This window comes from Cervus elaphus, chromosome 20, assembly GCF_910594005.1.
Source record: "Cervus elaphus chromosome 20, mCerEla1.1, whole genome shotgun sequence".
In the NCBI taxonomy this organism is placed as follows: domain Eukaryota; kingdom Metazoa; phylum Chordata; class Mammalia; order Artiodactyla; family Cervidae; genus Cervus; species Cervus elaphus.
The window spans coordinates 66,149,800-66,177,606 of NC_057834.1; the positions used below are offsets into that span (position 1 = coordinate 66,149,800).

At 41.9% G+C, this 27,807-nt stretch overlaps 1 protein-coding gene across 6 annotated transcripts in view; it reads right to left on the minus strand.

The window, feature by feature from the left end:
- CDC14A (cell division cycle 14A) overlaps positions 1 to 27,508 on the minus strand; it is a 179,865-nt gene extending 152,357 nt beyond the window's left edge. For 3 of the 6 annotated variants that reach the window (XM_043876112.1, XM_043876110.1, XM_043876108.1), the window contains exons 1-3: positions 25,670 to 26,439; positions 24,781 to 24,871; positions 4,350 to 4,425 (exon numbers count right to left, since the gene is read on the minus strand). In XM_043876112.1, coding sequence (XP_043732047.1) covers positions 4,350 to 4,425; positions 24,781 to 24,871; positions 25,670 to 25,718 — 216 coding nt within the window. In that variant the 5' untranslated portion in view covers positions 25,719 to 26,439. Of the gene's footprint in view, positions 1 to 4,349; positions 4,426 to 24,780; positions 24,872 to 25,669; positions 26,440 to 26,813 lie in introns of those variants that run through there. The other 3 variants (XM_043876109.1, XM_043876107.1, XM_043876111.1) reach the window with 2 other exon arrangements.
- Between the last annotated feature and the right edge of the window lie 299 nt (positions 27,509 to 27,807).

Sequence of the window (27,807 nt, forward strand, 5' to 3'; positions counted from 1 at the left end):
TGTTTATAAAACTGTCAGATTATTAAATCAGTAATTGAAAGATTTTCTTAACTGGTTAACTATGAAAAAAGGTATTTTACTTTTCAAAATACCACTACTTTGTCTTGTATTAACAGAGTCTTCTCAGAAGCTCTTATGTTCCAGCCCAGTGTTCTTAGCATTGTGTTCACCAAAAATCCCTTTGAGAACCTATTAAAAAGTTATGAATCAGAAGAAAAATGTAAACACATACAAAATTTTATATATAATTTCAGGAGTTTATGGATTCTTTGAAATATCAGATTAACAATTCTTGGCCTAGCCTATTAATCATTGAAGACATTTTAAATTAAATAATGTACACAGTTTTGCAAATTGTTCTCACTTCATTAAATCTTTTTTCTTTGACTGATTCTCTTATGGTAACTCTTGAGCAGAAATAACAAACTACAACCTATTACTGTATAACTCTTAATATTTACTTTTTAAAATACAGTTTAAAATAAGAAACAGGGTTTCTGCTGGTGATGGTGGTTTCTGGTTTTGGTTTTTCAATCTAAGCAGACATTTGATGAATAATTCTCCATTTTAATTCACAAAATTAAAACAAAGGCCATTGAGAATAGAATGCATACTCTCACACACACACACATACACACACACAAATAGCAATAAATCACCTCAAATCAACTTGAAAAAAATCTTTTAACATACAAAAAATAAGAAATTTGGGTTTGAGATAAATAGAATGTACTGTAAAATATTACCTATCTACATAAGGTATCAGAGAAAGGGGAAAAAATCATGAGTGCTTTATTGTGAGAAATAAAAATTTCCAAAGTAGAAAATAAAATGCACCTAAAAGAGTTAGGAAATTACACAGAAGAAGAATGCTAAGAAGCTGTTATTTGTTAAAATAGTGCCAATTACTCAGAGAAGTAAAGGACTTTGAGGACCATGTCAGTACCATCAGACTGGGTATTTACAATGTCACTAGAGCAGTTTCAGTAGGGTAAGGTAGGCAAAGGTGTAATAGCAAATGATTGAAGAATCAGTACACGCTGAGGATGTAAAATGCTGAGGGCAGGTTACTGAAACTTCTTGAGGCAAGAGAAAAGAGGATGTCTAAGTCATGGGGTCATAATAAGATCAACAGGTTTCTTTGTGTTTGGCGTCCTTGTGCTGGACACTTGGAGACACAAAATTATAATGCATGCCTCTATCCTCTAGGAGCTCAAAGTCTAGTGAGAAAAAGAGATGCAATTAAAAAGTGCAAATTAGAACTGAAATGATAATTTCAGGTAAAATTAAAACTCATCAATAATAGAGATATGCACAGAGAATTATGGGAAAACAAGGCAGCACCTCCCACCTTGTCTCATAGCACAAGGAGATGCTTACAAAACATGAAGGTGCCAGAACAAGGTCTTAAGGAATGAGGGGTTATCAGAGGGCAAGGGCACTTCACAGTCAGACTAGACGTTACATGCAACTGTGTGGAGCAGCAATATGACTGGGGTAAAGTACAAGGCTGGCAAAGACCGGGGGACTGCAATCTTCAGTAAATCAGTAAATTGGTGCATGAAATCACCTGCCAGGAAGGGTGGGAGTTGTCAAGGTGAGAAAGTCAAAAGGCATGGAAGTAAGGTGCCAAAGGTCTCATCAAAATGAGTGATCACGGGCTGCAGACAAGGACATCAGAAGGCAGCTGACAGGATAGGGAGTGAAAGGAACAGGGAGACAGAGGCCTGGAGATTACAAAAGGCTCAGAGAGACAACGTGGGAGGCATGTAACAAGGAGGGCACGTTCAACCTCAGAAAGCCTAGAGTCTGGTTCCTGGGGGCAAAGCAGCCAGAGTGGCAGGAACAGTCACTGGAGCCAAAAAGAGGCAGAGGAGGCATGAGGCCACAGTGGGACAGCAAGGGGAAGTGAGCCAGGGCTGGGCCGTGGGTGACCACAGGAAGGTGACAAACCAGAGGCTGCAGTCACCAGGAACGGTGGAGCTGAGAGCACGAATGATGTGGCCCAGGGCCTGGGAACCTGGCCCCGACTCTACCTTGCATCCTTGAGCAAGTCACATGCCTCTCCGGGGCTTCCCTGTCTGCACTTATGAAACCAGAAGGCTGGACTCAGTGGTCATCTAGATTCCTAAATTATACCAGATAGCTTTCTCACATGGAAATGATAGCTGTGAAACTGAGAAGGTGTTCATAAACTTTGTTGAAGAACTGTCTTTATCGTAGTTTCTATCAGAGTTCACAAACGTTACCTGCCTTTTGTATAGGACTTCAAAATTCACAAAGCTTTCTTAAACCTGTTTTCTAACCTCTAGACATGTATAATCCCAACCGTCTCTCTGAGAGCTCTATAATCCCTATTTTAAAGGAAACTGAGATTCCACAAGGCTGAAGTGACTGTAGCTTTGAATTGGTAAAGCAAATCTTTTTCTTCTAATAAACAGATTCTATCTGGTATGCTTTATTGAGATAACCCATGACTTATTAACACTTAAAATTCATTCCCTCAGCAAGCAACAAGGTGCCCATTAACTGCACTAAAGCTAAAAATGTCATTCATTCCAGGCATCCATCAGATTATCTGATCACCGAAATGAACCGAGAAGACTGTTCTGAACCTTATTTAATTTATATAATGTTGAAAGAAAGCTTTGTAAATGAAAGCAAATCAAAACAAGTCCTTTATACACTTACTCATACTGTTTAGTACAGAATATGATAGAAAAATCATCTTAATTCAATCCATCTACTTTTATGTAGTTGGGAGATGGTGAGAGACAGAGAAGCCTGGAGTGTTGTAGTCCATGGGGTCTCTAAGAGTCAGACACGACTGGGCGACTGACGACAACAACATATAGAACACTGAGTCAGACCAGAAGTTTTGTTTCCCTAATAATGACTCCTTTCTCTTCAGTCAGTCTACACAGAAGACTGGTTCCACTTTGTTGATTATAATACCCAGCTTATACCAATTACATACTACTAATCAAGGAAGTGAAGTCCCAGGTCTTCAAAAGGAAGAAAAGGATATCAATTATTTATGAGTTATCTTATCCTTGTTAATTTATCTATTAAAAGTCCATTAAATATTTTTATTAAATTCTTTGGGGGATATTATTTGCTTCCTTGGTGATTATAAAAACTTTATTAAAAATAAAAAACTGAACATCAAAAAATTTTTTTAACTTTATCTTTTAAACTACAGGGAGTAGCTTCTTTTCTGAAAAATGTTAAGTAGGTTCAGTTAAAGAAATGTACATACTATGCATTTTCAAGTCAGACAATAAATTCAAAATCAATTCCCTACAAAGGTGATTACAACAGATCTTACATTATATGTTTGTTTACTTTAAAAATATCTCTTTAGTTTCATTCCATGTCCATTTATCATTTTGAGTTAAATGACAAAAATTTGTGAATTCATATTTTACAGGAAATTCTCCGTGACAGACTTGCTTTTCATGCTTAAATTGGATAAAAATCAATCAAATAAAAAAATTACCACTAAGCAGATAATATGTATAAAGCATTGTACTATGTCACACCAGTAACATTGTGCCCAGCAGAAAGATTAAACTGAGTGTTATAAATTAGTGGTTAACACTTAATCTGCTGTGTAGATTTCACCTTCCAAATTGAAACATTTTATTTAAGATCCTCATTTAGAAAGGTGAGAGAAAAAGATAAATATTTCCTTCTATGCAATGAAATGTTTACCAAAACTAGGAGTATAGATATCACTTTTCCTCGTATATGTTTAGAATTTGAGAGGGGGGAAAGCTACATGTAAAATAAAAACATATAGATGAACAGTGAATGTATGACCCAAATTCTCTCATAATAGGTAAAGTTCAGTCTCTGTTGCTGCTAGTTCATTATTCTCACTCGGTTATTAACGCTACAGAGACGGCACTCAAAAAACACGCAAACGTTTCAATCTTGATCAGGCAGAAAAAGCCTATGCTCCAGAACTCCTGCTGTGCAATGATGAGCCAGCCCCCTTTTATCGCCTGGTAACAGCATCTAGGAGCAGACCTGAAGGTTTCAGAAAAATCATCCTAGGAGGGAACTTGATAGACTCATTAACAACAACCTAAAAGGATTTGTGCTTGCTTTCTTAGATCACTATTCCAATGGCTCAAGTTTCCATTGATCCTGAAAAATGAAAGAGGTTAACATGTCCTTTGTGGGGTAGTCAGGTAGATCAGTATCAACTTCTAGGTGAACTACTCACTGCAGTTTCCAAAGATCAAGATTACCTAACTAAATGGTACGTGCATAGCAATCCCACTGGTTAGATTTCACAGTTTAAAAGTTTAATATCAGAATATAAACACCAGCACAATACTCACTTTTAGTTTCTTGTTTAGTTTACAGCAGTATCTGTACACCATTGCCAAGTTCAGAGGTCCAAAATCTGCATAGAAACTGAGATTTTTTTAAGTAGTATTTAGTAAAAATATAATTTTCATTAACATCAATGTTCAGCTTTATTTTCATTATTTCATTAAAGTTTCAATTATTTTCAGGAATAAGGGTCAGTATATAACTGATTCAGAGAGACCCAAATAACTAGTGACTTCACCCTGCCAATACCCTCCAATTACTATGAAGTGAAGTGAAGTGAAGTCGCTCAGTCGTATCCGACTCTTTGGTGAAGTGAAGTCGCTCAGTCGTATCCGACTCTTTGGGACCTCATGGACTGTAGCCTACCAGGCTCCTCCGTCCATGGAATTTTCCAGGCAAGAGTACTGGAGTGGGTTACCATTTCCTACTCCAGGGGATCTTCCCGACCCAGGGATCAAACCTGGGTCTCCCACATTGCAGGCATACACTTTACCATTTGAGCCACCAGCAGTCTTATAACAGGTCACTATTTAGACTGCTTTGAGTTCCACCTCCTTTTATCTCCCTGCCAGGACATTAAGTAAAAAAATTAAAAAGCAGATACTGAAAGAACCAACATGAACAAAACATATATGTGGTCTGTACTTCCTGGTTTTATTTAAAAGCTCATGCACCCTACGTTCCAATTCCAACTGCTCCTCTCAAACCTTGCTTTCAATTCTCAGGTACCTTAAGTCCAGTCTTTTTTCAGTTTCATTCTCCTTGAACTTACTCTATGCCATAACACCCTGGCTCAGCTCCCTCCCTCCACTCCTTTACATCCCCTCCAGGATAGAGTCACCAGTTTGCCGTTATAAATTAAATGATAACACCATGGAAAACAGACGGCTTTTAACCTGAGATCCAGCATCAGTCTTTCCCATCTTCAACTACCTGCTGGACTTTCCATCTTTGGGCCTTTTGTCACCTGGAACTCAACCCATCTTTCCTTCCAATCAGCCTTCCAGACTGAAAACATTTTCCATCTTCCAGTCTCTCAGACATGAAACCTCCTAATCACAATGGGGCAGGCAAGTAAATATTAATTTAATTCTTATATACCAAATAAGCTATTACTCTAAGTCATCCTTCCTCTTCTATTCCTACTTTGGCAACAAAAGTCCAGGTCTTTCTTCATCTCACATCTTTAGTACTTAAATTTTTTCTCTCTCTTGCCCAATCAACCTGTATTCCACACTAGAAATTAATTTTTAGAAAATCTCGCTTCTCACACATCCTCCCACTGTTCAAAAATATTTAATGGCTCTTTACTCCCTTCAGAATAATTCTTTGACTCAGAAATCACACTCCTGGCTTCCAGACCAATCTCTCCTAACAAGTCCCATACAGAATCTTCATTCCAAACATCCATTCTTCATTCCCAAATACTCCATGCACATTCCTAATCTAAGCTGCTGCTCACATTGGTCTCCTTGCCTGCAATGCTCTCCTTTTCTTTTTTAATACCTTCTAGCTTCCACAAAATTCAGTTCAAGTCCTAACTTCTCCACTCATCCTAAGGGAAAACTAGCCATCCTTCTGTCAAAGTTCCCAAAACTTATCATCTAAGCCATTCTTTTGGCCCACAACACATACTATGCAGGAGACCCCGGTTCTATTCCTGGGTCAGGAAGATCTGCTGGAGAAGGGATAGGCAACCCACTCCAGTATTCTTGGGCTTCCCTGATGGCTCAGCTGGTAAAGAAGCAGCCTGCCGTGTGGGAGACCTGGGTTCGATCCCTGGATTGGGAAGATTCCCTGGAGAAGGGAAAGGCTACCCACTCCAGTATTCAGGCCTGGAGAATTCCATGGACTGTATAGTCCCTGGGGTCGCAATGAGTAGGAAATGACTGAGCGACTTTCACTTTCACTTTCTTTTCATACACTATCACATACTATGAATTATCTTTTTAAGTGTGGATTCTACCTGGCCAACTATAGTGCAAACATTTCACTCAGTGATAGTATCTCATGCCTAATATGCTTAGAAGAATGTACTGCTCATAATAAACTTTAACAAATGAGTCTGCTTCCCTGGTGGCTCAGATGGTAAAGAATCCGCCTGCAATGTGAGAGACCTGGGTTCAAACCCTGGGTTGGGAGAGAAAGTGGTCTCCCCGTCCTACTCCTCCGCCATCTTGGCTCCTCCCCCTAAACCCTGGGTTGGGAAGACACCCTGGAGAAGGGAACAGCTACTCACTCCAGCATTCTTGCCTGGAGAATTACATGGACAGGTGAGCCTGGCAGGCTACAGCCCATGGGGTCACAAAGAGTCAGATATGACTGACAACATTCACAGACAGAAATAAGTCTGCATTACGAATATTTTGCTCATTAATGCCCAAATTCAATTTAACCTAGACCATAAGTTTACTAAATATCAACACGTTTCCCAAAAAAAGCATCCCCCAAAGAACCTTATTTAAGTTTTTTAAATAAAAACTAGGGTTTATTTAATTTTTTCTGTTACGCAAAATACGCTATCATAGATATGTCATTACAAATCTGCCAACAGTCTCCTGCCTTACTTAAGCAAAGAGTACTAAACTTGTTTATTTTACCATGTCAGACAACTTGACAATATTTTGGTAACATGTAATTTATATTCAAAGTAACACGAAAATTAGGTGTCCCTCCACACAGGTTTCATGAGAGTTGAGTAGAGCTGCCAAAAAGGAAAACTGCAACAATTTGAAATTTAAAATTCTTGATCTATTTCTAAAGCCCCCAGTGTGATATTGTGCTCTAAGTATAAACAAAATACCCATGAATCCAAAAGGAACTATACCTATAACATTTAATTACTGACCAGTTAAGCCCTGTAGACAAGAATTCACTTAAGAGAAGCAAAATGAAAGTGAAAGTGAAGTTGCTCAGTCATGTCCGACTCTTTGTGACCCCGTGGACTGTAGCCTACCAGGCTCCTCCGTCCATGGGATTCTCCAGGCAAGAATACTGGAGTGGGTTGCCACTTCCTTCTCCAGGGGATCTTCCCGACCCAGGGATTGAACCCAGGTCTCCCGCATTGGAGGCAGACGCTTTAACCTCTGAGCCACCAGGGAAGCCAAGGACTGTGCAAATAAGCACCTATCAGCACTGCTTAAGGCAGCCTTGTTTCTATCACACAGATTTCCTTGTCCCTGGGTTACTGTAAGAAAAACTCTTAACTAACATATCTGATTCTTTTGCTAGTTGAACATAAATATTGAGATGTAGAATTTCAAGGTAAATCTAGAATTTTTAGTTAAGATTATTTCAGCTTTTTTAACTCGCTGTGAACAAAGTTTAGGAAAGCATAAAGAATTCAAGTCATCGAACTCTAATTTCATACTAACCATCACAAGCCAACTTCAATCCCAAACTCAAAGCTATTTCTAACATTACAGCCCGCTTAGCCATGAATACTTTTGGAAGGAACATGGTTAATGAACAAACTCACTTCACCAAACACCATGAAAATAAATTGGTATACTCCAATAACACAGGAAAAAGTAAATCAAATACAGACCTTATTCTTAAGTTGATCTGCACTCTCCAATATGGCAGCCACTAGCCACATGTGGCTATTTAAATTAATTGAAGTTAAATTAATAAATTAATAAATTTATTTCAGTAAATTAATTAATTAAAAATTCAGTTCCCCCATCTTATTAGCCCATTTCAAGAGTTCAAAAACCACATGTGGCCAGTGTCTACCAAGTTGTACAATACAGAAATGGAACATTTCCATCCCTGCAGAAAATGTTCTATGCTAAGAGATGACACTGATCAAGATTTTTTTAAAAAGAAACAAAAACAAAAATAACAAACAACTAGAGATATATATCTTCCCTGTAACTCAAACAGTAAAGAATCTGCTTGCAATGCAGGAAACCTGGGTTCGATCCCTGGGTTGGGAAGATGCCCTGGAAAAGGGAATGGCAATCCACTCCAGTATCCTTGTCTGGAGAATCCCATGGACAGAGGAGCCTAGCGGCTACAGTCCGTGGGATCACAGAGTCGGACATGACTGAGTAACTAACACTACTAGAGATATAGAAATAAATAAATAATTTAAAATAACAAGAGGGGCTTCCCTGGTGGTCCAGTGGTTGAGAATCCGCCTGCCAATGCAGGGGACACGGAACCCTGCTCTGGAAAGATTCCAGTGGAGCAACGAAGCCCATGCACCACAACGGCTGAGCTCGCACTCCAGAGCCTGCGAGCCACAGCTGTGGAAGCCCACGCGCCCTAGAGCCTGTGCCTTATAGCAGGAGACCCCACAGTGAGAAGCCTGCACACCGCATCTAGACAGTAGCCCCCACTCGCCTCAACTAGAGAAAAAAGGCCTGCACAGCAACGAAGACCCAGAACAAAGAGAAATAAATATAATTTTAAAAACATTTCGCACAGCCAAGAGTAGTTCAGAACAGGTCTTCAAAGTTCAGAATTGTCACAGACAAATATAAAGCCAACAAACTCTATCTTAAGGTCATTTTATATTGCACGAGATATAAGAGACACAGGTTCAATCCCTGGGTCTGGAAGATTCCCTGGAGGAGGGCACGGACAGCCACTCCAGTATTCTTGCTTGGAGAATTCCATGGACAGAGGAGCCTCGTAGGCTACAGTCTATAGGGTTGCAAAGAGTCAGACATGACTAACGCACCAGCACCATATATGTGGATGTATGCATATATATAATGTATATAATTTTATAACAAGCTAAAAACATTTCAAAAATGTCAAGAGTGCTAAAAACCAATCACAGCTGCTCACTGCTCACACCAAGACAGGCTGTCACTGACTTAGGTAAAATAAAATGCCAGGAACAAAGAAGACACCTCCCAACAACATGTGTCTTTGTAAGAATTTTCCTCACCAGAGGTGGGGAAAATGGAAATGCATTTACAAGACAGACCATTAGCTAGAGGGAAATGTGAAAACAGAAAAATCAATTGGTAACAATTGAAATAATTGCTAGAAGGCATAATATATGTACTATGGTAACTTGGAACCAAGTCAGGAGAATAAAAGAATTGGGCTCAGGGTAGAAGAGAACTGGAAGGTCATCAAGCTGGGGATACTGAAAATGGGGAGGGGAAATGGCACAGATAAGCCCTGTAGAGATGCAATAAAGAAACCCAAGGGCTGAGTGGGCTCCTAAGACTGAGATTAATGACCCTTGATAGTGTCTTCTCCTTTTTGGCAACTCCCAGAAAGGAGGTCACCAGAGCCACAGCCAAGCAAGGGCCCAGACTTTTCTAGAATGAGGGGAAACATCTCCTTTGGGCAAGGAAAACCATGGATGTATTATTTTATTATTGCAGAGTACCCTGAGCTACTTCTCCAAATGAATGCATGAATGAACACAAGTAAATATCCCTTGTCTCTATCTATCCCTTATCAATACATATATATCATTATTGTTGTTTAGTTGCTAAGTCATGTTTGACTCTTTCACAACCCCATGGACTATAGCCCACCAGCCTCCTCTGTCCATGGGATTTCCCAGGGAGGAATACTAGAGTGGGTTGCCATTTCCTTTTCCAATATATGTTGTATCTATATATAAATTTCCCCTTGTAAGGTCGGAAAATTATAGGTCAATATCTAGAATGAAACTCCTGAATTATTAAGTAAAAATCAACACTTACTTTTATTCAGTAAGTGTTAAATAGCTAAAATCAAATTCTTCCCTGTTTTGATAGAAAAGAAATGAAAAGAACTGGAGTCCTACAAGTGGGGAAGAAAGGGAAGAGAAGGTCATGTGGATAGGATGAAGAAATGGGAGCCCAAGGACAGAGCAAATGTTGATCAGGCTCACCCATGACCCACTGATTTTAAGGAAATGGAAGTTAAGCCTAGGAACTTCCCCTACGGTCCAGTGCTTAAAGACTCCACCTTCCAGTGCTAGGGGCACCAGGTCAGGGACCTAAGCTGCAGGGTGTGGCCAAAAATTAAATTTAAAAAAATTGGGCCTAGAAGCATTTCTATTATACCCAACGTGTCTACCTCTTCTCAGGAGATTCATGACAATTACGATGTATCATTATTTTGGGTTGTGTTTGGCTTTTCTAACAAACTCTAACTTAAGTGGGTCTGTTCCTAGAGGAATCACTGTTTTGTTTACAGTACAGTTGTGTCTTATTCTTTTTTGCTGCTGCTGTTCTTTTTTAATTGAAGCGTAATTGCTTTACAATATCGTGTTGGTCTCTGCCATACATCAACATGAATCAGACACGGGTAAACCTATGTCCCCTCCCTCCTGATACCTTATTCTACATATTAGAAGTTTCCTCTGAAAATTTTCAACTCATCAGCAAAAAAGATAAAACTATATTCCAAGCAATACTCACTAAACAAAATTTTGCCCACCTACTCTGAACAAGGCAGTAAAAGTTAACATATTAATTAAATGGTGCTGTCCATACCAAAAATATTTAAAAGTCTGTAAGATGATTATAAGGCATGCCAACTCTGCAATTTTTTTTTTATCAGCACTGCTGACATGTTGCGTCTATTCATTCATTCCATTACTCAAATATCACTGAGAACCTGCTGACCACCAGTCCTTACCCACAAGGAGCTCATCACCCAATGACAGACAAGGAAACATAATTACCACTGATAAGCACTAGGACAGCAGTCTCCTCCAAAGGACAGTGATGTGTGTGCATGTATATGTATGTACATATGTGCAAAATTTAGGTGAAATTAACCAGCACAGTCCTCTAGGCTACACGCTACACCTAATATTTCCCCTATTACTAAAATTTATCAGCATCCCTCCAGTCTGATGATAAAGATCCTGTACGGAGCTGAAACTCACAACAATTAAAATTCAAAAAGGCCTCAAATGCTCAGCAAACACTAGCCTAAGATCAAAGTACAATTCTGAGTTGTTGCTCGTGTATAATAAACCACAGTCACAAGGATGTCAACTTCCTAGAGAAGAAAAGCTACACATCTACGAAGCTTCCCAGCCCCACATCAGTCAACTACAGATGGATGGAAAACTAAAGACCATTGGAAAGCAAGGGGTTCCAGTCCCAACTGAACCACTCAATGTCCCTGGGCTGAAGTCTTAGCCTCTCTGCAACTCTACATTCTCATCTATTGAATGAAAATGCTCAATTAGCTTTCTGCCTATTATATTATATTAAATTTTCCTATCACAGTCATTTCTATATGACTATTATAGAATATATATTAAATAGTCTAGATAGTTCATGACTGTTTATCCATATTGGACCAACTATTCAACAGTTCAAATGCTTCAAGATCTACTCACTCTAACTGATGCACTCTGCTCTCTCAGTGTGTTGGGTCTGGGTTCAGAAAGCATGTCCCTCAGAGTATCCCCCTCAGAGAAGGGGAAGACCCTCACAGTTTTCTCCCTGAAATTCACTGTGCTTTCAACATAGCCAGAGAACAAACCAACAGTTCAGAGAGAAGCTTTATAAGATAGGAAAACTTGACATCACTACTATTTATTTACCTACATAAAGTCTGACATTTGTTGAGATCACAAAGAAAGGAGAGAATCCCAACATCAACTCTCACTCCTGTCTTTTGGTGCATCATCCAGGGTTTTAGGGACGTCCAAATACAAAACACCTTCTCCACCTACTAACTTATTAACCTGGGGCAAGTAGTGGGGCCACCCGAGGCTCCAGCTGCGGCTTCTGTAAAATGGGTTAGTGCTGCCACTTTGCCTTAAAGCCAAACAGAAACCTGTATGCAGGTCAAGAAGCAACAGTTAGAACTGGACATGGAACAACAGACTGGTTCCAAATTGGGAAAGGAGTACGTCAAGGCTGTATATTGTCATGCTGCTTATTTAACTTCCATGCAGAGTACATCATGAGAAATATTGGGCTGGATGAATCACAAACTAGAATTGAGATTGCTGGGAGAAATATCAACCACCTCAGACATGCAGGTGATATCACTTTAATGGCAGAAAATGAAGAGGAATTAAACAGCCGCCTCTTAATGAGGGTGAAAGAAGAGAGTGAAAAAGTTGGCTTGAAACTCAACATTCAAAAAACTAAGATCATGGTATCTGGTCCCATCACTTCATGGCAAAGAGAAGGAGAAAAAGTGGAAGTAGTGACAGATTTATTTTCAAAAATCACTGCAGACAGTGACTACAGCCATAAAATTAAAAGACACTCCTTGGAAGGAACGTTGTGACAAACCTAGACAGCATATTAAAAAGCAGAGACATCACTTTGCTGACAAAGGTCCATATATTCAAAGCTATGGTTTTTCCAGCAAGCATGAGCAGATCTGAGAGTTGAACCATAAAGAAGGCTGAGCTTCGGAGAATTTGATGCTTTCAAACTGTGGAGCTGGAGAAGACTCTTGAGACTCCCTTGGACTGAGCAGGGAGCAAACCAGTCAATCCTAAAGAAAAACAGCCCTGAATACTCATTGGAAGGACTGATGCTGAAGCTGAAGCTCTAATACTCTGGCCACCTGATGTGAAGAGCTGACTCACTGGAAGACTTTGATGATGGGAAAGATTGAGGGCAAAAAGAGAAGGAGGTGGCAGGGGATGAGATGGTTGGATGGCATCACTGACTCAACGAACATGAATTTGAGCAAACTCTGGAAGATAAGGAAGTGCATGGAAGCCTGGAGTGCTGCAGTCCATGGGGTTGCTAAGAGTAGAACGGAACACAGTTTAGCAACTGAACTACAACAACAACGAAGACAAGACTAAATATCAGAGAACCTTCAGCACCAAGGTCTGTAATCCTGTGACTTCCCTTTTTGAAGCAAGTCAATTAATTAAACACTCCCACTTTGAGTCTCAGATTAATAAAAACAAAAGAAGACTTCTTCAGGAATGCACTGGCAAGATTAAAATTCACTCCCATAGAAACATTCTCAAGCAGTGTAAATTAACCCCTTTATTCAGTGGCAGGTATTAAAGGCAAGAGAGCTATGCAGAGAGTATACATGTGACTTTGGTAGAAAACAGACTGGTGACTGATCCCCTGTACATAACAAGACTAACCCTCCTCACATGTCATAAAGCAAGGGAGGCCCTGAAAAGGAAAATAATTACCCTGACATCTGGCAATGATCACATTGCCTCTCTAAACTCTTGGAATTAAAACCAAAACCCTGAAACTTGTCTATGAGGCCAGGATGATGTAGCCCCCACCTATTTCTCTTTGGGGCCTCATTTTGTACCACTTCCATTTCAGTACTAGTAAGCTCCAAGCAAGCTACTTCTTTTCATTCCGGCCTCAGGCCCTTAGCACATTACCCTCCTTGGCCTAATTAACACCCATTTACCCTTCAGGACTCAGCTCCAGTCACACTTCCTCAGGAAATTCTTCTCTGATCCCTCTTCCATCTGTATCCCCACCTCTACCCTCACCCCACTTCACACATACACACACCACTCCATCCTACAGGCCAGGTTCTATTCTTATGTGCTTCCAAAGAATCGTAGGTCTTTCCTTGAGAGAGTTTACAAACTGTCTGATATCTGAATATTCATTAATAGCCTCCCTAAGGCCCACCAGACAATTAACTCCATGAGAACAAGGGTTGAGTTAAAATCTGCTCAGTAATGTATTCCTAGCACCTGACACAGAGATGAATGAAATGGCACAGTAAATGAATGAAATGTTGATGTGATTGGTTCATCTGCAAAGCTGTTGTCTTCTTCCATTTAATCCCTCTAAACCAGGTTAAATCTGGGGAAAGATATCAGGTAGCACATTGTATTGGCTTTGGGTACAAAACTGGATTAGACAGAAAAAAATTGACAAAAAATAACCTAAGAAGGAAAGGACAGGGAAGGGGATAGAGAATGGGAGGTCATCCACCTCTCTAGTGCAGGGAGAATTGGGGAACACCCATTTCTACCCCCGCCACAGTCTACCCTTCGCCTGTATCTTTATTACTAGGGTTTCCCAAGTGGTGCAAGTGGTAAAGAACCCACCCGCCAATGTAGGAGATGCCAGGGATGTGGGTTCAATCCCTGGGTCTGGAAGATCCCCTGGAGGAGGGCAGAGCAACCCACTCCAGTGTTCTTGCCTGGAAAATCCCATGGACATAGAAACCTGGTAGGCTACAGTCCATAGAGTCACACAGAGTCTGGCTTGCTCTAAATGTGACCTGCTCCAAAAGTGGCACCCAGTCTAAAAAGACTCACCCCAACTATACATCATCCCAACTCCTTTTTTTTTTTTTTTGCTTAGCAGCCCCTTCAGTCGTATCTGAGAGTTTTGCCAAGCTAAAATCATCCTAAAACTTTACTTTTGAGTTTTCTAGAGCTGTAGGCAATCTGCTATAGAGCACATAGAATGAAGTACATTTGACACTGAAGTGTCTGGCAGAACAGAAAAGGCACTATTTTACAATCCTACTATTCACAGCTCCCTAGAAGAGACATTTTTGACCCTTTTTCTTTGCATCACACTTAGATTAAAAATAAAATGCTTTTAGCTTTTCAGATTAATTCAGCTGCAGATAATCAACAATTTGATTATGAGGACTAAGGATAAATGCTGTATCAATTTCACACTCTCTTAAAAGAAAAAGAAATGTGTAGAATAAGAAATCAGTTACACAAGGATCCCCAATTCAGAAATCTCAATCAGGAATATAAATGAGAATCACAAGTAAGCCAAAAAACAAAGTCATATTATTTCTTTTAAAGCCTGCCACAAACCCATGCCCTTTAGCAACATTTGAGTCTCTGGCTCACTTGGAGTCTACTTAGCCTTATACTGCACCAAAGGCTAATAAAATGTGATATCTGGTTTCTATGCCCATAGCATATTAGACTCATCAGACAGACCATAGGCAGGAGGCAACTATTGGTGGCTGCTGGTACATTGATAGAAATGTCACAAGCTAATAGCTCAAACTGTAAAGAATCTGCCCACAATGCGGGCACCTGGGTTCTATCCCTGGGCCAGAAAGATCCCCTGGAGAAGGGCATGGCAACTCACTCCAGGATGCCTGAAGAATCCCACGGATAGAGGAGCCTGGTGGGCTACAGTCCACGGGATCTCAAAGAGTCAGACACGACTGAGCAATTGGACACAATCCAACAGTAAGTAACACCTAGGAAGTACTCAGTGAGTTATCCATCAACAAAAACTAACTAGATTAAAAACACTATAAGATAAAAGATGCTTACCAAATAAAAGATGTTTAGCAAATCTGATACTTAAGCAGAGATCTCTTTATTCCTTGTGCTGTGCTGTGATCAGTCACTCAGGTGCTCAATCGTGGCCCATTCTTTGCAACCTGTGGACTATAGCCCACCAGGGTTCCCTGCCCACTGAATTTTCCAGGCAAGAATTCTGGAGCGGGTTGCAATTTCCTACTCCAGGGGATCTTCCAACCCAGGGATCAAACCCAGATCTCCCACATTGCAGGCAGATTCTTTACTGCCTCAGCCACCTTTAGGAGCTCCTAAAACTATACCTGAATTACAATGAAACTGTACAACCAATGTACTCATAGTAATAAAGTCTCACAGAAAAAATAAGTAAATCATAATCAGTAAATTCTTTAAGAAAGCAACAATGTAGATTCATTTTAGAAAGGTTCCCCTAAATTATAAAACTACTTTGATATTTCAAGATGTAATTTTCCATCTTTTTGTAGAAGCTGCCCTACTGAAATGCCGCATTCCCAGACAAGACTAGATAAATGCATTGTAAGAGTATATCTAGCAAGAAGAGCAAATTTGAAATATACCATCTCTTCTGGTTCTCAAAAGAAAATTAAATTTTATAAAAGAACATGTCCTAACTAGCAAATTCTTCAGTTCATTAATAGGACATGAAGATCTTTAACACCAAAATATTAAATTAATAAATGAAACACTTTATTCAAAAACTATAGTTTATGAAACTGTTTTCCATAAAGGAATTCACTGACCATCACAAATAATTGTGATGCTCTACCAGATGATTCCAAGTTTGTCAAAGACTGGGATTATTACATGCTTTAATAAATAAAATAATATTTTTGATGGTTCTCATTCAACATCTGATTCTTTGGTGGTCCTGGAAGTATTAGGTTGATTAACAAAACCAACTTTTTTAATGTAAATTGAAATTAAAGCTTAAAAATTTTTTAAAGAAACAATGAACTCCACACTTAAGCCCACTTCAAATCAGTGAGCCAGAAAGGAACTTGAGATCAGCTGTCCCACCCACATTCCCAGATTTTTAAAACAAGCAAATCGCTAGATATCCAGGGCAGGCATTGTCTATTTTCTGCTTAAAGATCACAAAAGACAATGACTCCTCTTTTACTTTCATTGTAGACTCCCCTTTTTATTTCTCTTCCCCATCCCCCAAACAAAGCAATAAAAAGGTAGCTTCTCCTTCTGATTTACATACATGCCCTACTTTAAGGTGTCACTTCCTCCTAATCACCCAAACCATAAATCTTGAACTTAACCTTCAATTGCCCTGACCCCTCAAATGCCTCAAATACAGTCAATCCATCCCCTCTAGCCTCTCTCTCACCTAGCCTTTCTGTTCCCTTGCTGTAACCATAATCCAGTCTTGCCACACCTCCCAGTCACGCGAGTATCCTAAGCAGAGCTCTGTTCAGCCTCCCTGTCATTCATAAACCAGCAGAACTGAGATCCAAACAGCTTTCCATAAGCCAGTCCCCACTCATGCGTCCAGCCTCACCCATGACCTCTCTGAACTTCAAGTATTTTGCCTCACCTAACAAAATCTTGCTATTCCCCAACACTGAAATCTTTCTTTCTTTCCTTCTTCTCTCGTTCATTCAGCTAAAATTTCTTGTACACCCTCTAAGCAAGGCTCCGTGCTAGATACATGTATACAGTGGTGAGCAAAAATAGGCAGCACTTGTCCTCACAGATATCATAAAATATACTCATCACTCTTACACACCCTTGAAAAACTAGTTCAAATATCACTCTATGAAGTCTTTATCACTCTGGTAAGTAATATCTCTTCCTTTCTTGGATTTTTAATATATTCGTTTACAACTTTTGTCATTTCTCGCCTTGCACTATATTTGTTTACACTTCCTTCTTTCTGTATTTGTGTAACCCGAAAGCATTAGCATACTGCTCTGTACCAAAATCTATCCCATCTAAATATTTTGTTTGTTTGTTTGTTTTGGGCGGAGTGGGGATTTTTTTTTTTTTTGGCCCCCCCATGCGGCATGAGGGATCCTAGTTCCCCCACCAGGGATCAAACCCATGGCTCTGCAGTGGAAGTACAAAGTATCAAGCCCAGGACGGCATTGTTTCCTAGATTTCCAACCACTTACAACTTTTAAATTATGCTTTTTTCACTTCCCATAAAAACATGTCAAGAGTCTTTTTTTCTTTCTCTTTCTCTTTAAAGCACAAAGATGCATTAAGCTGTGGCTAAGTGTAAGTCATTTACTTTCGGCTTTGGAATGTTTATGAACTTACAAATGAGAACATCTGATGTCTTAGGGATCTACCTCAAACACAATAATGAAGCCGCTCTGTGGTGACTTGGCCAACAAAGAACTTGGCCGCACACAGCTCCTCACAGGATTCTCCTCCAACCCACTTGAACCCCTTCTCAGGCGGCCTGATGAAGACTAGCCCTGTCAGTCTTAACTGAGCCCTCAGCTCCTCAGTTACATTTTCCATTTTCACCAAGCTTGCCTCAAGCAAATTGAAAGAACTGAGTAACAATTTGTCCTTAGGAAGAACAGAAATCGACGACCCCACTGTGAATATCAAAAGGGTCAAAATAGCAAGTATTTAATAAATCAGTATCCTGATAGTAAAAGTTGACTCTAGCGGGTCACAGAATTAAGAACTGACTGGTGAATGTATACAGATATCTATTTCCTCATGACATATACAGCATAATAATCCTGGTTACATACACAGGTACATATACATAAGCACACACCTAAAACTCTTGTGTTCAAAACAGAGAATGGAAAAAGTGGCCCTGAACAAAACTGTGTTATTTCTGCAAGATTAGGATGAGAGAAAGGAGAAAACGGGAAGAAAGTAGAAACCTATACCATCTTTTAAAAGCTAAAGGGTTTCCTGAGTTTTTAGGAGAATTCTATGCAAAAATCATTACATCTTAAGTGACACCAGTTAAGCAGCAAGAACATTTCACAGTCTGCCTGCAAAGAATTTTCTTAAGCTTATAAAAACTGGGCTTCTTTTGTTTTCACCTCTCCTACTAACATACAATGATAATTAACTCAATTTATTTTCTCGCTCTCTTTTAGGCAGGGCAGTCCACTGAAAGGAGAAAAAGCAAATTCATACCCACAGAAGTGGAGTTGCGGGAAAACATTTTAATTACTACCACACATATCCAAATACAGCCTGGACATAAATTGGTGTACACAATGTCAGCAGCCCATTCCTTGCCAAAGCCGTCACCACTCAAGTTAGAAGGGTCACATGAACCAGGGAGGGGCAAAGCTGTTCTCCACCCTCTTTACCAGCCTCAGGCTCAGGACAAATGGGAACTTGCTGGAAGCATGAGCGCGTGACTTCAGGGTAAATTTACTAGCTCAATGACCTTCAGCTCTATACAATCCTCTCTGGGTCTCAGTTTCCTCATCCATAAAGTGGTGACAATAATAGCACCTAACTCCTAGGGTTGTTCCCAAGATTGAGTTAATGTATACAAAGAACACTGCTTGTCATAGGACTATAAATATTAGCTTGTCATGGGACTATAAATATTAGCTGTTGCTGTAATTTTATTTTTATTCTCACGGTGAAATGTGTCTCTGAATTCAACTGTATCTCCTGTTCTGTCTATATCATAGCAACTTATAATGAGATTTGAGGTACCAAATGATGGCCTAAGGCTCTAGGCCCAGGGGCTTCCCTGGTGGCTGAGAAGGTAAAGAACCTGCCTCAGTGCAGGAGACTCAGGTTCGATTCTTGGGTCAGGAAGATCCCCTGGAGAAGGGAACGGCTACCCACTCTAGTACTCTTGCTTGAAGAATTTCACAGACAGAGGTGCCTGATGGGCTACAGTTCATGGGCCACAGAGTCAGACACAACTGAGAAACTTTCACTTTCAAGGCTCTATATAAGATCACATATCTGTGTATATCTGTGTATGTTCATATGCTTAGGTGGCATTCAGCTTTCCGTGACATTAGCATACTTGTTACACATTAAATTCTAAATAAAAACTGAAAAACCAAAAGGGTTTCTTCCTACCTCTATCTAACCTAAATTTTCTATTCCTACAATATTTCCAAGCAAGAGAAGTTTTTCTGTCTTTCTCTCAAAGATGTCCTAGTCTCACACTTCAACTCAAGCCTGTGCTGCAAGCTACATATAAGAAATCATTCTTTTATAAATTATTTATCCCAAAATTACCAATTGTATTAATATCAGGCCATTTTAATAAAGTTTAAATGAAAATTGGACATTTTAAATGATTTAAATCTTCAAGTTAGTTAATTAGTCCTCATTAGAGGCTGCTCATTCTTCCATGCTAAAACATTTGGTGAAATTCTTTGAATCATTTCAGAAACTGCTTAATATGCAGTCCCCAGAGTATGTCCATGAAGAGTTCTCTCCTGAATTTTCAGTACCTTTGCAAACACGAAGACAGAAGAAATGAAAATGGACAAGACTTCTACGGTCTCCTTTCTATGCAGAAACATTCAACTCTATACCCATCACTGTTAGGAGGGGCCCACAAAGTTATAGCAATTAACATATTTGATTTTGCTAACTTTCAAGCCAAAAGGGATTTGAGCCAAGTTATAAAAAGTAAGCCTCTATTTGGATTACACGGCCCAATTCCAAAACCAAAGAACTAGCCTTTCTGGAAAGTTGTGCATTATTTGTAGCTTAATCAAATACAGACAAATCTTTAAAAGGCTCCCTTTTTCGGTGGCTACATTTTCCCCACAAGTGTGGTAGTTTATACTCTGATTTTAATTCTGATCTGTGAAATCATAACCCAAGGATAAATGTATGCTTTATTATCAACCACATTTTACTAAAATTGCTCATGCCTTTATACTAATGTGGTAACTTCTGTTTAAAATTCAAAGAGAAAATTCATTTCTAATAGATAGTTGGGATCTCATAAGGCCACTTTGTTAACCCTTCTTCACTAGCTTCGCGGACAGTTGCTGGGGGTGGGGGGCGGGTAGCAGACGCACCTGTGGGTCTGGGTTGCCAATCTATGCCTCCTTCCCTGACAGGTGTCAGGGCTGGTAGCTACCAAACCAGGATTAAGAAACTTCAGGGCCTTTACTGCCTCCCCAGATCCAACTCAGAGGTGTTGGGCTATCACTACAGCAGACACCCCACTCCAACAACCCCACAGGCAAAGTCAGCTTGAAATCAGTTCTAAAATTTTAGCTGGGAGAAATTTTGCCCTTAGTTCCTTTAAGAGGAACAAAGCCTTACTATTTAAATATTTGTTGGTTTATTTAATTCAAAAAATAACAGTTGCATTTCCAGGATGATAATTTAGCCAGAAAGGCAGCATTTCACTTACATGTTCCGTAAATAAGTACACAGATAGAGGGCTGTATAAGGCCCTGTGTGATCACATATACTAATAATCTTTCCTTGCAGACATGCTAAGTCGGTTCAGTCGTGTCTGACTCTTTGTGACCCTATGGACTATGGCCCATCAGGCTCCTCTGTCCATGGAATTCTCCAGGCAAGAATACTGGAGTGGGTTGCCATGCCCTCCTCCAGGAGATCTTCCTAACCCAGGGATCGAACCTGCGTCTCCTGAGGCTCCTGCATTGCAGGCAGATTCTTTACCGCTGAGCCACGAGGGAAGCCCTCTCCTTTCCTTAGAGAATTACAATCTGATATGATAGTCCAAGTTTTCCTCACTATATGCTATCTGTCACAGAAGAACTCTGATATTACTCGTCCTTCAAAGGTCTCTGCGGTCTAATTCAATACATCCTAAAAGCAATGCTGACGAGATGGATTCCACTGCATCTGTTCCTCTCTTCCTCTCCCCTCTCTTCTCTCTCCTTCAGAGTTGATCCATCTTTTTGACTGCTTATTACTACCTCTTTCCCTTGGTTCCTCTCATCCTGGTCATGCCTATGAAATACAGCCCTTGATATTTTTCTCTAGCTCCCAGAAATTACATCATCCTCACAGCTTTATCATCTTTTGGAGGAAAACCTCCAAATTTAAGGACTTCTAATTTATGTGATATTCAACCCTGATGTGCACATCCCATAAACTCCCTCCCTCCAATCTGACCAATAGGGAACACCTGATCTCCCCATGAAAGCCAGTTCTTCTGCCCTACTTCTTGTTTCAGTCAATGGCCCCAGCAGGTTCACTGTGACCCAAGCTGTCTTAAAGACTTCTTGGACCCCTCTTTTTCCTCAGCACCGCACCAACCCACGTACCTGATCTGTTGCCAAATCACATGGATTCAGAGCTCTTCTTTCCACCACCATTGCCACCAGTTCTAATCAAGGCATTTATTTCATCCCCCTGAACATTTCAGAATTTCTCTAAGCGGGTTCTACTTCCTCTCTAATCCATCCAAAATGATGCTATCATATTAATTTTTTGAGAGAAGATATATGTCCTCTAGGGTTTCAAAGATGGCTCAGTGGTAAAGGATCTGCCTGCAATGCAGAAGACACAGGAGACTTGGTTCAGTCCCTGGGTCAGAAGATCCCCTGTAGGAGGAAACAGTAACCCACTCCAATATTCTTGTCTGGAGAATCCCACAGACAGAGGCGTCTGGAGGGCTACAGTCCAAAGGGTTGCAAAGAGTCAAACACAACTGAACGACTAAGCACAGAACACACATACGTACTCCAGAACTAGGGGGCTCGATTTCAAATTTCAGGTCTGCTCCTTCTTACTTCTGTGACCTTGGGCAATTTACCTAACCTCTCTGTCCCTTATTCTCGTTGTTTGCACACTAAGGATAATAACAGTAACTGCCTAAAAACCGATGTGAAAATAAAATAAATTAATAGTTGTGGAGCACCGAGCACCTGACATGCATTTAAATCCTCGATGAAATGTGCCATTATTTGCAGTTAGCATAGGACCAGTCATACCCTGGACTGCCCTCAAATCCTCAAGAGAGTCCCATGGCATATTAAGGGAACCCTGGCACTCAATCTGCCCAGCTGACCTTTCAACTTCAGATTCAAGTTGAACCTGTATACACACCAGAAAAACCAGAGGTCTCACTATTCCCTGAAGACACTCTAGAACCTCCCTCCTCATCCTTGCTATTCCTGCTTCTGGGATCTCTCCTCTCCCATCTCTGTCCATTCTGCAAGCCAGTCTTAACTCCTCCATGAAGCCTTTTCTGAACCCCTCAACCAAATGTGCTCCCCCGACCGTGAATTCTCCCCAGCCCAGGGGTGTATGTGAGTCTATGGCAGTTATCTTTTCTCTCTCTCACTGCAGTCCTGTCTTTCTGGAGCTCCGTGAAGGTAACGTGTATCCATCTTCATTGTATTCACTACATCATCTAACCCTGTATAATGTTCAAGGTGACCAAAAAATGGAATTGTGGGTGATCAGAACTATAGCTACTCCTGTGGCACAGAAGTTGGGCACCTCAAACAAAAAGAAGTACACACCACGCAGACTGAAGTCTTTATCAAAGTTTCAAATGACATCAAAATTTCACCATATAAACTGGATGGTCTTTCCAGCAAGTCTTTCTTTACAGAAATACAGTAGAGTCAGTATAAGAAGAATGTGATTTGAAGTCCTATCCTAAAATGCCAACATTAAAATCACACAAAAATCTTTCCTCATATATCAGTATCAGAATCAAACCACTGAGCACTGTGTTTAGTTGACTAAACGTAATTTCCTGTTAGATCTAGATCTATCATCTAGCAATCCCAAAAGAAGCAACTGAGACCTTAATGCCTGGGGTTTATTCAGTGACATATTAACCTCCAGCACATCACTGAAGAACTGAACATAAGAGCATATACACTGTCCCTACCCTCAGACTCGCGAGAGGTCCCCAAACTCTACACACAAAAAAGAAAGCGATAACAACGCACATTCACAACAACAGAATGAATACTCCAGAAACACTGCTGGCAGTGACATCATCCAGGTACCTGAGGTCAGGGAGTAGGCAGTGCAGTACTCCATTCTGTCTAGGAGCAGAGCTGTAATCTGACACCAGGGATTCAGACCTCTTTGCTGCAGCAGCTCTGGGCATTCATGAGCAGCAGCAAAGGGCCCTTTCATTCCCACTTTGCTTCAGTCATTCAAGGAGCATCCTGCTCCCAGCACCAGTAAGAGAAATGTCCTGAAGACATCAGTTTCATGAATCCCTCTGATGAAGTGACAATTAAAGATTGTTTTCCCTCAAAGAAAAGATATGCTCTGGATGGTCTAGAATACTCTCACTTTTCGAACGCCTGGTGGTACTCACAAATCCTTAGGCAGAACTCCCAAAATCCCCCTTAACAGCACAAGTCCTAGGACACTTTCTATAATGAATACAGTTTATTTAACTATGTTCATGTACTTGGACATATGGTTAAAGCAGCAAGAAAGTAAAATTTTCTGTTAGAATATATTGACTACCCTGAAACACCAGTCTTTTAATAAAAGAACATAATCAAGCCAACTCAGCCTTCTTATTCCTTACTATTATGTTGCTTTTATTAAATCAAGACCTCTCTCTTTGAATTAAATGTTTACTCTACTATAATCTTTTTCATGTAGATCAACAGTCTTTCACAGAAAACCGTTCCCTACATGCATCTTTCACTCTTAAATCCTAATCCCACAAAGCCAAATAACCAAAGAATGTAAATCAGCACTCCTATACCACTTCCTCAAAGGCAAAAAATAATAATGCAGTGACGCTTGAGACACTCAAATAAAATAACGCAGCAATTTACCACCCAGGTAAAATCTTACTCATAGATATGACTGGGACTCAGCTAAGTGAGTCCCACTTTCCAAATATGAGCTGCACAAACAAAAACATCCTGGGATACAGCAGAAGTCTTGTGAACCGTAAAGCTGAAGCACCTGTAATACACACACTGCCCTGTACGCTGTAGGTGCTCCAATAAATACCCTGTGACTGATTCACATGCCTATTACAGAATCTAGCAAGGATAGAGGGTGCCTCTCCCTGGCCCTGCTCTGGGGAGTGTTAGGAATCTACAGTTGCAGTTTACTGTGGTGGTAGGAAGAACTAATACAGACAGAGGACTAAAAGGAATGAGGTGATGACAGGTTCAAATTACCTTAACTTTCCCTGCACCTCTTCCCCAGCCTCTGAGCCTAAGAAATTGGATTTGTTACTTGCACCACTGGGGAAGGAGAATAAAACTGTCATAAAGGTGCATAGCATTTCCTTACCCAAGAGCCAACAAGTTAAATAGCTGAGATTAAAAAAATATATAGAAACTTACTTTTCATAGACCAGCTCCTCATCGATGGAAAAATAGTGGGTATTTACTGTGCTTTTTGGTCTATTCCTTAAAGTAGCAAAATATAACCGATCTGAAAGACAAGTTTAAAAGACGGGAGAAAACATGAGAAGCAGGGAAGCTGGTGGAGTATGGGGGTGCTAATACACGAGGATCAAAATAACAACTGCTACCCGGTATTTAAAGACCCCATTAACACGTGGAATTCTTGCAGAAACCTGATCTCTCCCGGAAAGACACAGAGATCCAAGAGCACATCAATTAGAGAAGTGAGTCGAGGGCCCGACTGAGGGACTCAGTGGGGTGCAGAGCTCCCAGATCTCCCTGGTTTCAGGCCAGCGGGAGCAGGTAGAAGCTGAGGGTACCCGTTGAACTGGAGATGCAAGTTTGGTTCAGAAATCTACAGACCTCTGCGGAAGGGGAAGAGAGAGGCGAGACTCTCCCTTACAGCTCCGGAGACTTCAAGAAGAGGAAGGGAGGAGAGACAGGGGGGTGTGGTTGGAGGTGTCCCGAAAACCAAGATCCAGCAACAGTAGGATAAAGGCAACTGAAAGGATCTCCTGGAGCAGGGTCCCCTCGAGCCGCTGCGTGCTGGAGCCCGGCAGAGGACGGTGCGGTCCCTTTACCGAGCGGGGAGGCCTTCCGAAAGTGCTGCAGAGGGAACGAGGGACGCAAGAAAGACAGAGAAGCCGGAAGCGGGGGGTCCTCGGGGGAAAGGATAGTACGGAAAAGGGATAAGAGCGCGCGCAGCGATTGTAGTACGCTGGGGGCCCCAGAAGAAGCCGGAGACAGTTGTTGGGACACAGGGGCGAGAAGTGAAGAGCTGGGGTGTCGACAGAGGGTTGGAGGATGCGGGGCGACTGCTCCTCACCTTTCATGAACTCGCAAGCCCCGATTAGTTCCCCTGACTCCGCTGCCATCTTAAGCGAGATACGCACGGGGGAGGGCTGGGTCGTGGCCAGCTGAGGTCACCCGCCCCCGGGGGCTTCCCCACTGCCCAGGAGCCGGGAAGCTTGCAGTCCCGAACACCAAGCCCGCCCGAGAGAGGCAGCAGGCGCCGAAGGCGGAGGCGGCTGGGGGGTCAGCGCGCCGGGCGCCCCGGGGACATTCCGTGGGGAACCCGAGCACGCTCCGAGCGGGGCGCACACGCCCCGGGCTGTGGCCACTCCGAATCGGACCCGGCTGCTGCCGCTGCTCCACCGCCGCCGCGCCTGGGAAACGCAGACCAGCTCTCACGGCCGGGCAAAGTCTTCCCCCGGCTCCCAAAGTGATCATGGAGGAGGAGACGTCTGGCCCCGATCGCGCCCGTGGCTACTCGTGAGGCAGCGGGCAGGACTCCGGTGCCCGCCGGCTGGCAGCAGCTGCTGCGGCTCCTCCTTCGCCACCTCCTTTCAGCAGCAACTCTTCCTCCTCCTCCTCCCCGCCTTGGGTCCGCCCCCAGGCCTTCCTCCCCGCCCTCCCTCAGATCCCTCCACTTTCACGGCTCCGCGGCCATCCCTTAAAGGGACAGCCCAGCTCCTTTCTCCGCGCCGGCCCTGCGCCCCAGTTACCAGGCGCCCCGCGGGTCACTAAGAGCCAGTTGCTAAGGCTTTGTTGCCGTCCACCAATTGCTGCACGGGATACGCGGCCCGGGGCCGGGGAGCCAGGCGGGGCCTCCAGACCCGAAACTTATGAATGAAACGGTGGAGTTGGGAGTGGTCCCGGAGAGCGCTGCTGTGGCTTCTCAGGCAAGGATGAGCCCGCGTCCCTTCGTTTTCTGAACCCCACTGAGTCTTCTTCCCACTCCAGAGTTTTCTCCTGTCTCTCTCATTTCTCTACCTCTCTCGCCCCACTCACCCTTGTTCCAAACTCTTGCATGCGCGCGTGCACACGCACACTCTTATAGATCTAGGATCTCGGTGCCCCACCTTACCTACAGCTAATCTTTCAACCACCGCCCATCCCACCACTGATGGATCTCTATCTTTATAAGAAATAAAATCTGAAAGAGGAAAAAAAAAAAAAAAAAGCCCTACCTCCTAGCTCAGAACACCTATTGGTTTCCTCTACACATACTGGATTCTGAATTAACTTGTGCTTTGTTTTCACGGGGTAAAACGTTCCCATCCGGTTCCCCACGTCCTCTCATTTGGGTCGCCGCTGTGGGCGCAAAATCATCACAAATGCCAAAGCTTAATACCGCTCGGGTCCCGGTGGTGGGCGGGGCGGAGGAACGCGACCAGCCCGGGGGCGGGGAGGGAACAGAGGAATGGGGAGACGGCCACCTGTCCACGGGGAAAATAAACACAAAAGAATTTCTTGACGCAGTCTTAGCTGAAGCGCTGGGAGTGGTTCATCTCAAAGAAGCCTTTGACTTGATTCTGTGAGGCTTTTGGAACAGCTCCAACAACTTTAACGCCGGGTGTTCCTACCCGCGTGCTTAATTAAAGGGCAGTCCCTGCGATATGAAAATGGCGCTACGGACCCAGCGCCGGAAGAGCATGCGCTCTGAGTGGTTTCTCCAGAAACAGAAAAGGATTTGTGCCAGCCTTCGGTTTCCGCAGTCGTTTGTTTACCTCTTGGGGGAAGGGGGCGCACAAGAGAAGAGACGACTGACTGTAGGAGCGCTCTGAGGCCAGCAAGTAAAACTCAATTTACTAGTCTTAGCTTTGCTGGCCATCCAACAGGCTGAACAGCCGCAGAACAATGATAAACGAATATTACTTGGATATTCAGAAAAGATATTCGGAACATCTCAGTAATTCTAATCGAACAAGCCCTTGCAAGATAGTTAAAAAGAAAAACCTACCCTAACATCCACATCTTTAAGGCAAGAATCATATAAATTTAAAACTGGGGGACTCAGTAAAGACGACTTCCTGCCATCCCCTAGGCTTGAGTAAAGACTATCTCAAAAGAGTTTTTAAAGCCGAAAAAGTCCTGAAAAGATGAATTCTAATGAGTCTTTCACTCTGCTGAGATGCACTTCTCATTTTACGGGCCCCTGGCCATGGCTATGGAATTCTAAAG